Source organism: Mirounga angustirostris, unplaced genomic scaffold (genome assembly GCF_029215605.1).
Source record: "Mirounga angustirostris isolate CCGP_5_RB_7025 unplaced genomic scaffold, mMirAng1.0.hap1 SCAF_12, whole genome shotgun sequence".
Lineage (NCBI taxonomy): Eukaryota > Metazoa > Chordata > Mammalia > Carnivora > Phocidae > Mirounga > Mirounga angustirostris.
In genome coordinates this window covers 75,409,109-75,424,600 of record NW_026991720.1, presented here as the reverse complement: position 1 = coordinate 75,424,600, position 15,492 = coordinate 75,409,109, and the positions used below count along the sequence as shown (strand labels likewise).

The 15,492-nt window shown below is 39.7% G+C and overlaps 1 protein-coding gene across 2 annotated transcripts in view; it reads right to left on the bottom strand.

Moving 5' to 3' along the window:
• ABCB4 (ATP binding cassette subfamily B member 4) overlaps nucleotides 1-15,492 on the bottom strand; it is a 74,730-nt gene that overhangs the window by 53,781 nt on the left and 5,457 nt on the right. For both annotated transcript variants that reach the window (XM_064575330.1, XM_064575331.1), the window contains exons 4-9: nucleotides 13,870-14,020; nucleotides 7,840-7,897; nucleotides 6,030-6,221; nucleotides 4,760-4,931; nucleotides 3,100-3,224; nucleotides 474-645 (exon numbers count right to left, since the gene is read on the bottom strand). In XM_064575330.1, coding sequence (XP_064431400.1) covers nucleotides 474-645; nucleotides 3,100-3,224; nucleotides 4,760-4,931; nucleotides 6,030-6,221; nucleotides 7,840-7,897; nucleotides 13,870-14,020 — 870 coding nt within the window. The remainder of the gene's footprint in view (nucleotides 1-473; nucleotides 646-3,099; nucleotides 3,225-4,759; nucleotides 4,932-6,029; nucleotides 6,222-7,839; nucleotides 7,898-13,869; nucleotides 14,021-15,492) is intronic.

The window sequence follows — 15,492 nt, the reverse complement described above, 5'->3', positions numbered from 1 at the left end:
AACCCTTTGTGTAACTAGTAGATATTATTTTCAGAATCATAAAATAAACCTATGTTCATTCTGAAAAACAGAATAATTTTCTGCATCCTGCATCCTATGTAGCATCCTGCATACTATGACCTGTCTATAATAATGTTTACTTTTTTATATAACGAAAACTCAATGGCAGAAAGAGGATGCCTCCAATCCATATTTGTTCATTCGTAAATTCATTCAATTTTTACTTCCTTTTATATGACGTATAGCTTCTCAAGTGGTCTAACTACATGCTACTTTTTTGCCCCCAGCTCATAATTGTGCCTTGTGTATTCTAGAAGGCGAGCTCTTCCCACAGGACAGAGCAAAGATTCACCAAAAGAGAAAAGCCTATAATCAGGCTCATTCTTCGAAAATGAGGAGTATGAAAGAAAACACAAGGTAGATGGATAAACAATATTTTTGGTTTCTTCGTAAATATTAGGAAAACTACTTACGGTCATTGCATTTCCAATAGTATATTCTTTTGATAGAATCAAAGTGGATCCATACCAGAAGGCCAGGGCATATGACGCATATATTAACAGGAAGGCAATGCCCATGGAAATGTTTGCTGAAATAGCTTTTTTAATTCCAATCTTTTTGGCATTTTCTAGATGTTTCTCATACCTACCAGAAAATGAGGGGAAAACGTAACAAGAAAACAATCCATAATCAGAGCCAGGTTCAACTCCCGTATAGTTGGAGGTTTAAGGAACAATGCCAACACAGTAAGAAACCCTGCTGAAACCCAACTTCCTGGGAATTGAGCCAATTCAGGATCAGCCAGGACTAGAACCCATCTGAGCCTTCTCTTTACTGGCCTGGACTCGTCTCCCTTGGTCCCTTCCAGTCTAACCAGGGTTCCTGTAGCTGTTCTAGGATTGGACGTCTCCTGGGATATGGAAGAGCTTCGCCATCACCTTCCCGGCCAGCATCACGAGCCAAAGTTTGGGAGGGAGAAGAGAAACCAAGTCAAAGGAGAATGGCACTAAAACGTAAATACGCTGCGGGATGCTTACAATTGATTCTTTACACAGCTCAATTTCTCTTCTCTAGAGAAAAGAAAAACCTTCCTCTATTGCCCCTTTGGGTGAGGAACTGGAATTTTACACATTCTTGTACTTAAACTTGGGCCTTTGCTTTTTTTTGTTTTGTTTTGTGTTTTTTGGTCAGGCTGATCTTCCACTGTCAAGCCAGGGCACAAGGTTCTAAAGTGGTCACTACATACAGGGTTCTTCCTCAATTTTTCTAGATTTTAGTTACATTATCTGTAAAATGGAGTTAATAATGCCTACCTTGCAAGATAATTCTGATACTGAAAGATAATTACAGAGAGTGGTTACCCCAGGGCTGGCACACCCCTGGCAAAACCTGGTGATTTCTATTCCTCTCATTATTCCTATTGTTGTTTTAGAATTTAACCGCCTCCTGAAGAGTGCTCATTCTATCACATTTTTGAGTAACAATTAAAATTCCTATTACTGGCTTCTAGGAGTCGATACAAAGGTACAAATGTCCATAATGGGTCTGTTAAATTACAATTTCTGTTTACATCAGTTTAAATTAAATCTACTTTTCCACGCTAGGTACAGAAAGTGTGTATTTAATTTTGGCTTCCTAAAATTAGGAAAAAACACAAGACATATAAAATGAGACTGTGGGGGGTAATATCATATAAAATAGTGTTTCTAATAAAAACAGATACCTTTTTTTTTTTTTTTTTAGTTTAACCAAATGAGATGTTGAGGATTCATTAGTTTTTTAAAAAAAGGCAGTTGCCACCAAAAAGTTTCTGTGTCTAATTACTGGAAGCAGTCTACTTTTCAGTGAGCTCTCCCCGCTTTCCTTCTGCAGAGCTGCGTCCCTGGGGAGCCTCCAGCCCTGTGATTGGTCTTGTGTGGCTGGGCCCCAAGGCCCAGGGCGATTCAGGTCAGCCCCCATGTGACACCAGGCTCCGGGGACAGTGGAGGACACGCTGCAATGACCTGCGCTGAGGCGGCTTGCTTACTGCAGCTAACTGAGCGGTACTGATTACACGCCCATCCAGAGGTCCCAGGGAGGGTTAGGCTGCTGTGTGTGGGCTACTGGATACAGGAAGAGATCAGAGAACCAGGAACATGGCGCTTTTGAAGAGGGCCCACAGAATGGAAAAATAGGGAACGAAAATGGAGGGACTAGGGGGCAACTTGGCTTCTAAGGCGGGAGAATTTCCAGAGAATTTCTCTTGCAAAAAGTTGTGGGCACCAGAAGTCCCACGGAACGGCAAGACTTGATGCAGAATCATACTTTGTATTAGGGCATGTTATTTAGAGAACTGTTGGGGACATTAAAGAAAAACAGACTAGCCTTTATCCGTGGGCTTTGTTCTGGCATTTTGGTTTTTACCTATCAGGTTCCTGTAGAGCAGGGCTATGTGGCCTGGGATCCATGGTCAAGGAATTCGAATGTGGAAACAATTATATAATTATTTTCACTAACCTGTATCTGAAATGTAGCATTTCTTTGGATTACCAGCATAGGCAACAAACCACCGCAGAATTAGCAGGAACTATGGCTTTGTTGCCAGTAGAGATCACAGATCATTTTTATATCACGGATCATTTTTATATCATGTTACGCTTGAAACAAATATCTTGAAGTATCTTTTACCTGCATTTCTACCTCAGAGATATAATAGTTACTGAACCCATAGTTTGCTCTTATTATTTAATACGCTAACAACAAAGGCAGGTATTTACTGTATCACAATTTAAAAATATTTTGAAAACTGTACTTCACTATAATTGGTTTCCTTCGTAATCCTCTGTATTTTGTCTTAGGCATTTAAAATTACTGTTCTAAGGAGGGAGTCCGTAGGCTTCATCAGACTGCCGAAGGAGTTCGTGGAACTTAAAAAGGTAAGAACCCTGCTTTAGGGGTTGACATTCAACTCCAGACATCAGCAAAGTGTCCCTATATTTTGTGGGGGAGGGGTTAGTATTAAGAAAAAGAAAGTAGTAAACACAACACACACCACAAAAGAGTGAGCAACAAAATGCAAAAGAGGGTTCTTTGAACTAGTGGACAAAGAACATTCCTGACCTCTCCAGCTCTTTGTTCTGGCCTCCAAACGCTATCACCGTCCTGATGGCCCCCAGAGCCTCTTCGGCCACTGCGCCCGCTTTGGCATATGCAGCTAGTTCTTTGTCACTAAATGCTGAGAGTATCTGGACAGAGGAGACACATCCGTGACTTTCGTATGGGGAGAAAATTTAAAAGGCAATCTGGTCAACTCTTCAACTTGCTTTTTCTTCCCAAACCCTATCCCTTCCCAGCCACTGACATCATGAAGTAAACAACAGCACGTGTACCAGATCCAGTGGATCCTTTCACCCTCTACAAAGGCTAGATCTGATCTACCCTGGTGGTATGCTCCCAAGAGTAATCAGGAACAGAAAATCCACATATAATTCTCTACATAGCATCTTGAGGATTAATGTCAAGTTCCACACCTACCATGTTTTCTTCTCTGCTAATTGCAAAATAAACTAAACTAAAACCTTACTCCTTTGGGGCGCCTGGGTGGCTCAGTTGGTTAAGCGACTGCCTTCGGCTCAGGTCATGATCCTGGAGTCCTGGGATCGAGTCCCGCATCGGGCTCCCTGCTCAGCGGGGAGTCTGCTTCTCCCTCTGACCCTCCTCCCTCTCATGCTCTCTGTCTCTCATTCTCTCTGTCTCAAATAAATAAATAAAATCTTTAAAAAAAAAAAAAAAAACCTTACTCCTTTGGAAAGTCACTATTCTTTCCTTTATTGTATCACGATTTTAATTACTATGAAAACAATACTTCCAGATCTGCTCATGGGCATTCTGCTGAATAATAAGACAGCTAAACAAGATGTTGCAGGAGACAGGTAAAGGAATAATCGAAATAAAAGAGATATGAGTAATTCACTAAGCAAATCATCAACCTCCAGAAGAGCAAAATTGTCAGTAAAACTTCTCAACTCTGCAGTGTTGTCTGAAGTAGAACAGGTTATATACATATTTATTTATCTATCTATCTATCTATCTATCTATCTATCTATCTATCTATCTATCCATCTATTTATTTATTTTAGGGCAAGGCCAAATTGGCAGAGTGCCACTTAATTGTCACATGTAACAATTAAAAATGAATAAAACAAATCCAAACTTTATTTTATTTTTTATTTATTTATTTTTTAAAGATTTATTTATTTTTTGAGAGAGTGAGAATGAGAGAGAGTACATGAGAGGGGGGAGGGTCAGAGGGAGAAGCAGACCCCCCGCCGAGCAGGGAGCCCGATGCGGGACTCGATCCCGGGACTCCAGGATCATGACCTGAGCCGAAGGCAGTCGCTCAACCTACTGAGCCACCCAGGCGCCCCCCAAACTTTATTTTTTCTTATATTCATGCAATGGTTTGGAAGAATGTTATGTTTTAAAACTGTTTCCTTAAATAGGGACATAACCATTTAAGTGGTTTAAACTACTATGCCAGCAGATTTACCCAAACAAATAATAGCAGTGCAAAAAATCTGTAAGTGAGGTAAAAACTGACATTTTAAATCATATTAAAAATGGATTTCTTTATTACGGCATTAACAACATGCTTTTAAATGTGGTTTCAACTGACATGTCACACAGATCTGGACAGCGACAAGAACCAGAACCCTGCATGTTAAAAATAACTCTTGCACGTGTGGGCTAACCCACAGGAAAATGCCCCCGATTCACACACCTTTGCCCAGACAGCTGCGGAGAGTCCCAGGATAGGGCTGATGGCCATTATCACAAGGGTGAGCTTCCATCCTCTAACAAACCCTACTATGAATCCTGCAAAAAACGTGGCTACTGCTTGAAAGAACATTCCAACCTTGTCACCAATTCCTTCACTGATTTTGGAGATGTCACTAAAAAAGATCACACCTAAGTGGTTACGGGCAGGAGGTCTTCAATCAGAGAGCCGAAGCAGACATTGGATAAACACATAGACAGGTAAATCTCGTTTACACTACTGCAAGCCTGGTTCATAGTTAGCCTCTTGAATGGGATTTTTCCCCACCTAAATATTGTACAAAGGAAGAAATTCAGGTTCAGTTCATGCCTCTAAGAAGTTCGTATCATTAAAGTTGATGCTATTAAATTAGTTAATCCTAATCGAGAAGCATTAGCATTCTGAACATATGAGTCCAATTGTTTAAAAGCAGGAGTTAGGAAGGGCATTGCAACAGTAATAGGGAAGGGCTACTTGCTTCTACCCTCAGCCCTACTCTCAACCCACTTTCTTCTCAAAATAGCAACCAGTGTGATCCTTTGAAAATGGAAGTCTGAACGTGTTACTCCTCAGATCAAAACTCCCAATGGCTGCCCATTTCACTATGAGTCAAAGCTGAAGTCCTTAGTGAGGCCAACCAGGTCCTAAATGCCTTGACCTGCCCTGATTTTTTAACTTCATTTATTTAGGACTCTTTTGCTGGGAACTCCAGTAAGACAAAGTTTGTCATCTATCTCCCCCTGCTGGAAAGTAAGCAACAAGAGGACAGAGATCTTTGTCTTGTTCACTGGTATATCATAAATATCTAGAAGAGTGCGTGGCATATAATAGGCCCTCAAATATCTGTCGAACAAGTGAAGAGCCAACAATTACGAAGACAAGTCTTGCTGTGACTTCACGCACACATATACTCATTCATTCAACTATCTTAATTGAACGGATAACATCTGTCAGGCCCTGTAGCAAGCTCCACGGAGAGATAAATAAATGTAAGATGTGAGCTCAGTCTTCAAATTAACCTATTAAATCACTGAGAAGAACAAACTAACAGATAAGGAAAATGCATGGGAGCACAGAACGTAAATGCTAGAAATGGCTGTCGGATGATCTAGTCCCCATTCGTCTCAAATGTTTCATCTAGTAGTTTTTTTAATTTAAAGTCTAACCATGACACATTTTCACATAGTTAGTGGTTCATTTTGTTATGAAAGTGTGACATAAACAATACACTTACTCGGTTAACCGTGTATTGAGTTCCGTGGTGTCGCTGACATCAAACCAGCCTATTTCTTGTCGTAGAATAGCGTGAAAAAACTCTTGCCTGATTTTCCTGATTTGTCGGCTGGCTGCCAAAGTCCAAAATGAAACTTGTATATAGGCAGCAACGAGAACTCCAGCACCTAACCCTGAGTAATAGTATGCATACCTGGAAAATAATTATAAAGTTTCTTTTAAATACTCTTCTTTATTCATCTCTTTCAGGAAAAATCTTCAAAATTGGGAGTTAAGTTTACTGAAATCATATAGATTGTGTAGGACATTGTAACAAAGACACATTAACATTTTTTTCTCTTCTCTTTCTTAAACTAGAAGAGGATGATGGCAAATCTATTCGCTTGAATTACCAGAAAACAGATACATTTTGTGGTTAAGTGCAAAAAATAATGGTGTTAATGAATCATCTTAAAACTGATACTGACAATTTGTAGATATGGTGTGATTCTTCTTTCATAATTAAGATTCTAGACTTGCATATCTTATTGTATTAAAAAAGTTCACTACTATTCACATATGGAATAAACAGATCGACCATGTGAAATGGTACTTAGTGTTAAGTTTTCTCATATTGTTCACAGCAAGACCCCCCAACCCCCGCCAAAAAACACAAAAACAAAAACCCTCTTGCTCTTTGGCAGAATTCAAAAATATTTTTTAATAGTATGCTAAAAACATCATAAATTCAAACTAACTTTGAGGGAAGTCTTAACTAAATTAGAGGAAAGTTAGTATCTTTAAAAAGAACAAATTTGGGGTGCCTGGGTGGCTCAGTCAGTTAAGCGTCTGCCTTCGGCTCAGGTCATGATCACAGGGTCCTGGGATCGAGCCCCGCATCGGGCTCCCTGTTCAGCAGGGAGTCTGCTTCTCCCTCTCCCCTCTGCCCTGCTCGTGCTCAAATAAATAGAATTAAAAAAAAAAAAGAACATATTCAGTTTTGATACTTTCAAAGATACTTTTTATATAATTTTACAAACTGTTTCCAGATAGAAGCCTTTCAGGCCTGCAGTAACATACAGATGGAGCTCATTTAAATCAGCAACATTAATTGATAAGTAAACATACGAACATTATGTCACAGACTTTTGAGATTTCTATTAAGGCTGAAGGAAGGGAAAATGCCATAAAAGACATTATTGGATCAACCGACAAACTTGGAATACAGATGGTGGATTAGATCAAAGTACTCTATCAATATTAGATTTACTGGAGTTGATAATCGTGCTATGGTTATGAAGAGAGTATCCTATGCTTAGGAACCACACTGAAGTATTTATGAGTAAGGAGCCATGATGATGTATGCAAGTTACTTCAGATGGTGGAGGTCGGGGGGTGGGTATAAATGATAATAATAATTCAGTGGTGCCTGGGTGGCTCAGTCAGTTAAGTTGTTGACTCTTGATTTCAGCTTAGGTCATGAGCTCAGGGTCCTGGAATGGGGCCCGACGTCAGGCTCCACTCTCAGCAGGGAGTCTGCTTGAGATTCTCTCTCCCCTCTGCCCCTACCTGGCTCATGTTCTCTCTCTCTCTCTCTGTCTCCCTCTAAAATAAATAAATAAATCTTAAAAAAAATGATAACAATAGGTCAAAGAATATAATAAAAAGTAAAGAGTATACAGAGACTCTGTATATTCTTAAAATTCTCTGAAAGTTTGCAATTATCCTCAAATAAAACACTTTTTAAAAGTATATCATAAATATTTATATATAAATGTACATATTTATATATATAATACCTACATATATATATGTATGCATTAGCCAATTACCTAGTCATTTCTTCTTCCAGAATTCTGCCTGGATTTAGCATTGACAATGAAAAATTCACTAAATAAAAACAAAACAAAACAAAAATAAGACATTTTTGAAAGGTTGAACTATTAATAGATGTTACTAGGTTTTAAAAATCTTTTTTTTCTTTTCAACCTCAGTGAATTCTTTTCACTTTGCTCAAATAAAGAGTCCAAGGATTTAGGTGCAGGACATCTAGGGCCCAGATAGAGAAAGACAGCCCTCCTAGGTTTGCCCCTGATCCTGGCGGTCTCAGGCCTTTAGCAAAAAGGGCTTCCTAAGGCAGCAGAGAGGAGCTGATGGAGGGCATGCAGGGCATATAGAAGGCAGAGGAGGAAAAGGAAATGGTCTCAAGAGAAAATACAGGATTTAAGGGGCATATTTTCTTAGTGGCTAAAAGCACTTTACAGGTAATTGTTTCTGTTAGTTTTATTTTAATACATGTGTGTTTTCTCTTGCATGCTTCCTTTTGACATAAGAACTACAAAGGCTGAATTACATGCATTGTAAAGGAGGGAAATTAGAGACAAGGAAGATTAAGTGAGTCGTGTAAAGATGAGACAGTGGATCACTGGGAACTGGTCATCATCCTGCATTCCACATCCTGTTTGCTGGCAAAACTGTTTTCTGGTATTTTTAAAGTGCTATTAATTGGAAGGAAATACATTGTCTATTAATTTGAACTAATTTGATAAAAATGCCTATGTGCCATTCCTGTTTTAGGAATAGCCAGCATGTATTGAGCCTTTATTATCTGCCAGGCTCTGTTCTGAACACTCTACATGTATTAATTCATTTAATTTTCACCACAACCCTATGAGGTAGGACTGTTTTGTGAATCCCCATCTCACAGATGAGGAAATTGAGGCACAGAGTGATAAAGTAACTTATCCAAAGTCACACAGTTAGCAAGCAGGCTGAGAGTCCTCACTATACACATAGCTCCTAACTTTATACTACACTGATTGTTTCATGTGGTAATGACTTATTTTCACTTTTTAAAAAACACAAAGTGAGGGGCACCTGGGTGGCTTAGTTGGTTAAGCGTCTGCCTTCAGCTCAGGTCATGATCCTGGGGTCCTGGGAACGAGCCCCGCATTGGGCAACCCACACAGTGGGGAGTCTGCTTCTCCCTCTCCCTTTGCCCCTCCCCCCTGACTCGTGCACTTGAGCTCTCTCTCTCTCTCTCTCTCAAATAAATAAATGAAATCCTTTAAAAAAATTTTTAAAAATACAAAATGAAAAGGTATAAAGGAAACAGACTATGTCAAAATAATAGGACAAAATATCGCCACAGCTTTGTTGAGAAAACATACCAGAGTAGGTATTTCCCATTTACCATGATGCAAGGACAGAAACTAGTCTTTGTTTACTTATCATGTATAAATAACCCAGTAGTCATGTTTTCTGGTATCTTCCTCATCTTCTTCCAAAAGGGGCTAAGGTCAAAATGTATTTAAACTCAAACTACTGTCAGGATCAATTACCAGGCATGCTTCCCTGACTATGGCATAATTTCTCCCTCAAAACTGTAACTTCTACTGATGTTCAGAATAAAGTGTTTCCTCTTGTTAATCTAGCTCTCCATCAGCTATCAGATCCGGGAGGAATTAGACCCTATTTTATTTCTGTTCTTATCAGTTCAGTTGTGTGTACTCAGTTCCTCTATGAGTTCTTAAATATGGCAACTTGGAGATGCTCAATTGGAACTGTATTTGGAATCACAGGCAGACAAGCTACTTAAAACTTGGTAATGGTGGAAATCATTATTCAAACCTTGGGAAAACCCTACATATATGTGTACAGGGTTAATTTTTCCCCAGAACTTAAAAATCATGTAGAATCTTAAATGAATTTTACTCTCCTCCAAATGCCTACCTCAAATGTTTACATTCTCTCAGTGAGGATATTATAACTCAGACTGATTCTCCCTCCTAGGAAATAAAAAACTATGGGCATTCATAATTTGAAATGCTCCTTTTTCAGAGTCCAAGCCAAGAATGGCAATCTAGGCCTGGGTTAATAACCCTAGGAGCTCCTAGGAGAGTTTCTGCTGCCCGAGGACTAAGGTAAGGCAAATGTGTGTTGATGTATTCCCAGAAAAGCCATGGGATTCTAGATCTGGAATTCTAGACCAGGAAATCTTATGGGACTCTAGATCTGAAATTCTAGATCAGAAAAAATCTCATGGGATTCTAGATCTGGAATTCTAGACCAGGAAATCTCATGGGACTCTAGACCTGGAATTCTAGACCAGGAAATCTTATGGGACTCTAGATCTGAAATTCTAGGTCAGAAAAAATCTCATGGGATTCTAGATCTGGAATTCTAGACCAGGAAATCTCATGTGACTCTAGACCTGGGATTCTAGGTGGAATCTAGAAATCTCTGGAAATCTCACAGGATTCTAGACCTAGACATCTCATGGGGCTCTAGATCTGAAATTCTAGATCTGGGAATCGAATGGGACTCTAGATTTGAAAGGGCCTCGGCCTGGTCTTCTCAGATGCTACCTGTTATACCTCAGTTTCATAAACAATCTCCAAGTCAACTGGTTCAGGGGTTCTCAATGTTATGTGCCTGTTAGACTGACATGGAAGAGCTTGAAAAATATACAGTTGCCCAGGCTCCATGCAAGAACAGTTCAATCAGAACCTCGGGCTGAGTCTAGAGCATCACATTTCTAAAAAAGTATCCTCATTTGATTCTAATGTGCTGGGATGGAGAACTCTCACTCTGTTCTGCCTGAATGCCTCCCAGAACAAGGAAATGGAGAATTCCTGAAGCTGCCCATTTATTTTAGAGAGCTCCCATCAAGTCCATTCCTTTTAGGGATGAAGAAACAGAATTTTAGAGTGGTCATTTCATTTCCAAGTTTTCACAGCGAGTTTTCCCCAATATTTACTGATCATTTACTATCTTCCAGCGCTTTACATAAATCATCTCATTTAATTCTATCAGTAAGTCTATGATCACCTTTCAAAGATGAGCACAGTAAGAATGACAAGGTTAAGTAACTTGCCCAAGTCAAACAGCTGGTAAGTGAAGGGTCTAAATAACTGCACATCTTAAGGATTACCTAGCGAGACATTACACAGAGAGTCCTGTCATGTTTAAGTCTCAAGTCAATGTCTGCCTTCCTCAATTCTGCCTAGAACTTCTCTTATCATACGGAAATATTCAGCACAAAACAAAGTGTTGGTGCATGTACATAGGCAGTACATACAGTTAGTTAAGGTAACTGGGGTCTCCAATATGCCTTTTCCTCTCAACCACGCAGCAATGCAAAGGCATGCAGGGTGTACTGATTTCTCTACAGAATTTTCTAGATCATTACAGTCACATAGACCTGACATAAAATATATCAAGTTCCTAATACTCTGCATAAAAAATGTCTCCTCTGACTCTGTCCTTGAGGTTTTGGATGCAGAATGTGCATAGTTTCTGCACAGCTGAGTCATCGTGAGGGAACAAACCTTGTCACTGAGGAGCTTTATTCTGTTGACATGATGTGCTCTCTTCACAATCGTTCACTCTCAAACCCTCCTGTAATTTAAACCTTGTTTTCTTTTAACATTCCCTGCCTATTTGACTCCCATTAAGTCCAACTGGCCAAGAGTCCAACAATTCTAAAGAATAGACTTTTTAAAAAAGATTTTTATTTATTTATTTGAGAGAGATAGAGAGAGAGCACAGCAGAGGGAGAAGCAGGCTCCCCACAGAGCAGGGAGCTCGATGCGGGACTCGATCCCAGGACCCTGCAATCATGACCTGAGCCGAAGGCAGATGCTTAACTGACTGAGCCACTCAGGTGTCCCAAAAGTGCCTTTTTAAAAAGATTTGTATTTATTTATTTGAGAGAGAGAGAGAGAACAAGATGGGAGAGGGAGAGGGACAAGCAGATTCCGTGCTGAGTGCGGAGACTGATGCAGGGCTGCTGGTTTGATGGTCACAGAGTTTCAGTTTTACAAGATGAAAAAATTCTGGAGATTGATTGTACAACAGTGTGAATATACTTAACACTACCGAACTGTATACTTAAAAATGGTTAAGATGGTAAATTTTGTTATGTATTTTATCTCGACTAAGTTTTTTTTTTTTAAATGAAGTTAAAATAATGCCACACACTTAGCACAGATGAGTTAGTGTTTGGACCAATTTTATCAGTCCTGTTTTTGTTTTCATTAACACCAGACTACTTCCACAACTTTCTTATTTGGAACAGTTTCTTTGTTTTTTCACTTGTTTCTAATTATGCAAGCAAATAGCTTTGAAGCTGGGCATGGCAGACGGTGCCATGTGCTGTGCCCAGGGCCAAATTCAAGGTCTCTCCGGGGAATGGCATGAACCAGTCACTTAAAAACCTGTGACTGCTGGGGTGATAAACTCCCCAGAGTTGCCAGCTTACTTTCTATAGCTTCCAGATGAAACGCCTGTTGCTCTTCTATAGCCACATTTGTGATTAGGCTTATAGGCTGTCATAGAGAATTTGCGATGGGAAGTCCCTCAAATGTTATTAATTTCCAACGTCCACTCTTTAGTAGTTTGTAAAGATAATATTGTCATTCCTCTTTGGAGAAAGTGAAATCTTTAAATTTCATACTCAGTCTAAATCCAGAGAGCTTGCCAGTATGTTGAGAGTTCTAGGGTTTAGCAAAAATCATGGAAGTTGAGAGAAGATCAGGTACTTAGCTGTACTTAGCCTTAGCAGAGCTCACTTGCTCATCTCATAGAGATGATGTTTATTTAAGTTTATTCTTTAGGGGCACCTGGGTGGCTCAGTTGGTTAAGTGTCTGCCTTCGGCTCAGGTCATGATCCCAGAGTCCCCTCTGCGATCCCAGCCTCTCTCTCTAGCTGCTGCTTCCCCTGCTTGTGCGCTCTCTCTCTCGCTCACTGACAAATAAATAAAATCTTTAATAAAAAAGAATAAAAATAAAAAGGCACTCTTACTAGATTTCTAAAAGATATTAATGTTTATGTAAACAGATCCTATTGTATAAATCAAGCAATCCTATTCTCTTAGGTAATAACACTTAAGCTCTGCAGTGCTAACCAAATACATAGTTCTGAATCAGCAAACACTGAGAACTCCTACCTGATCTGAATGACAGAGTCCACTTTTTCTCAGGTATCTTTGCTATGTAAGCTGCCTTTCCTTTATCAGTTTTTTTTCCCCCTTATATTCCACCATCTGTGTGCCAATAAAGCTTCACTCAATCTTCTCCAGCCTAGTGCCCACAAAATCTCTTGGGAAGAACTGAGCCATCAGGCTTGGTAGAAAGCACCAGATTTCACTTTCACTGTTGAATCTGGCTAATATGAAAATAACTCTGTCCACTGGAACCTGACTCCAGGGCTGTTGCCACAGTCCCTCTTACAGATGACATTAACTTATGGGACTCCTTTGACTCTTGAGTAATCACATTCCTCTGCGTGAGTTTCGAAACACATCATTCTCACATTGAAACCATTCACTCTTTAGTGAAGTGTTAGATCAAGTTCCAGTCAACCTGGTTGATCCACAAATTAGAGAAAGAAGATGGATAGAATTTTTACAAAAAGCGTGCAGGGAGAGAAAAGAAAAAGAAAACCAGCAACAGATTTACAAGCTGAGTATAGCTAAGAAGTAGGGCCATACTAACTGAAGTATTTTGAAATGTGTCCGTAATCACCAAAGGGATGGACATTGCATAGATATATTCAGATTATAGTTCCACTGTCCTCAAGTAGAGGGATTTCCCTGCTTTATTTAGATGCAAAGCTTTCTGTACATTCCCTTACTCTGTATTAAAAGTCAAACAGGAGAGATTTAGTTGTTGAAATTTAAATGAGGATTCAAGGAATTTTCTGAGAATTTTATAACTTCTTCAGTGATATCTGGAGTCAGTCAGAAGTGCAAACCATTAAACAAGTTGATGAGAAAGAGCAAAATCAACTTCTGATCTTTCATCCAGTTAAAGGAGTACAATGTATGTTTGTTTGTTTTTTTAAATACACAAATGCTTACCTGGAAAGGAGAAGTTTCCTGCAGTATCAACAAATTTGTCGGTCATTTGTCCAAATACTATCATCATGAGGGGGAGACCTGATCCGTGAGCTATGGCCATGATGGTGCCCAGGGACATCAATAATTTATCCTGCCAGTCAGAATATCGAAACTAAAAAATAAAAACAAAGGAAATAAAAGAATACGTTATAGAAAAGAATTTTTCTTTCTCCACAACTAGATGTTCTTTGGATTTTTATTTAAGGTCAGTACTTAAAAAAAAAAAAGATTGATTGACTGATTGACTGATTGCTTTTAAAGAGAGAGAGAGCGTGCAAGAGTGAGTGGGGGTGGGGGAGCAGGGCAGGGCAGAGGGAGAGTGAGAGAATCCTTAAGCAGATTCCCCACTGAGTGCAGAGCCCCGCAGGAGCCTGTTATGGGGCTCGATCCCAGGACCCTGAGATCATGACCTGAGCCAAAACCAAGAGTCAGACACTTCACCAACTGAGCCACCCAGGCGCCTCTAAGGTCAGTACTTTTATTTAAGGTCAGTACTTTATCTAAGGTCAGTAGTTGCAGATAAATGTAATAGGGAAGAAGAAGAGTTCCATCCAAATTCTTGTCAGATTAATTTTATGATTCTTTATTTTATATCCTGTGAAGAAATAATCTGATTCTGTTTCATCAGTATCTTCTTTGGTTGAATGATTACAATATAATTGGAAGGGATAAAAGTTTCGTTCCATTAAGAAATGTGGTTTGATCTTCCAGAGTTCCTTATGTAGTGAGTTAAAAACAGCTAGGAGTAAACACTAAGTACACATACATGCACACACACAGCACATCCTTTAAAACAATATTCAAAATATTTCAGAGAGAGAATTACAAATAGGGAGAAAACAGATCTCCTGAGTCTTACGGATAAGTTCTCTTTAAGAGGTTTCAGTTAGCTTTTTAAAAGGCAGCTCAGAAGTGAAATGAGAAAACATTAGGGAGTGCCTACATGTGTATTTTAGGAGACGATGCTCCCTGCAGAATCTGGAATGATACGGGAGAATTTGCTGAAGAAGAATTGGGGGGTACAGATGAAGTAGGGGTGTTCAGGCCGAGAAGAGCAAGGTGCCTAGAAACTGCATGCAGTGCTCAGGGAACTCCCTGCAGGGGAAATCCTAGAGTGCACAGTGTGGGAACTGACATTAGAAAGAGGTAGGGGCCCCACCAACCACCCTAGACTTAGTACTATCACTTAGAAGGCGGACACCAGTTGTTACAGTGACATGTACAATGCCCGAGAACTTACCAGCCAAACAATGTCATAGTACTTCAAAGACTTTGTCCCTCGCTGTCTTTTTAGCCCTCTCTCATTTCTCACATTTTCTTCCCGTTTTTGACTGATTATTCTATGGCTTTCTCTGTTGTCTTCTCTCTTCCTCTGCCTTCTAGATTACATCTATCTTCTCTTATATTTCCATCTCTATATCTTTCCCTCTGTCCCTTTTTATTTGTTTTAAGATTTTATTTATTTATTTGACAGAGAGAGACACAGCAAGAGAGGGAACACAAGCAGGGGGAGTGGGAGAGGGAGAAGCAGGCTTCCTGTGGAGCAGGGATCCCGATGCGGGGCTTGATCCCAGGACCCTGGGA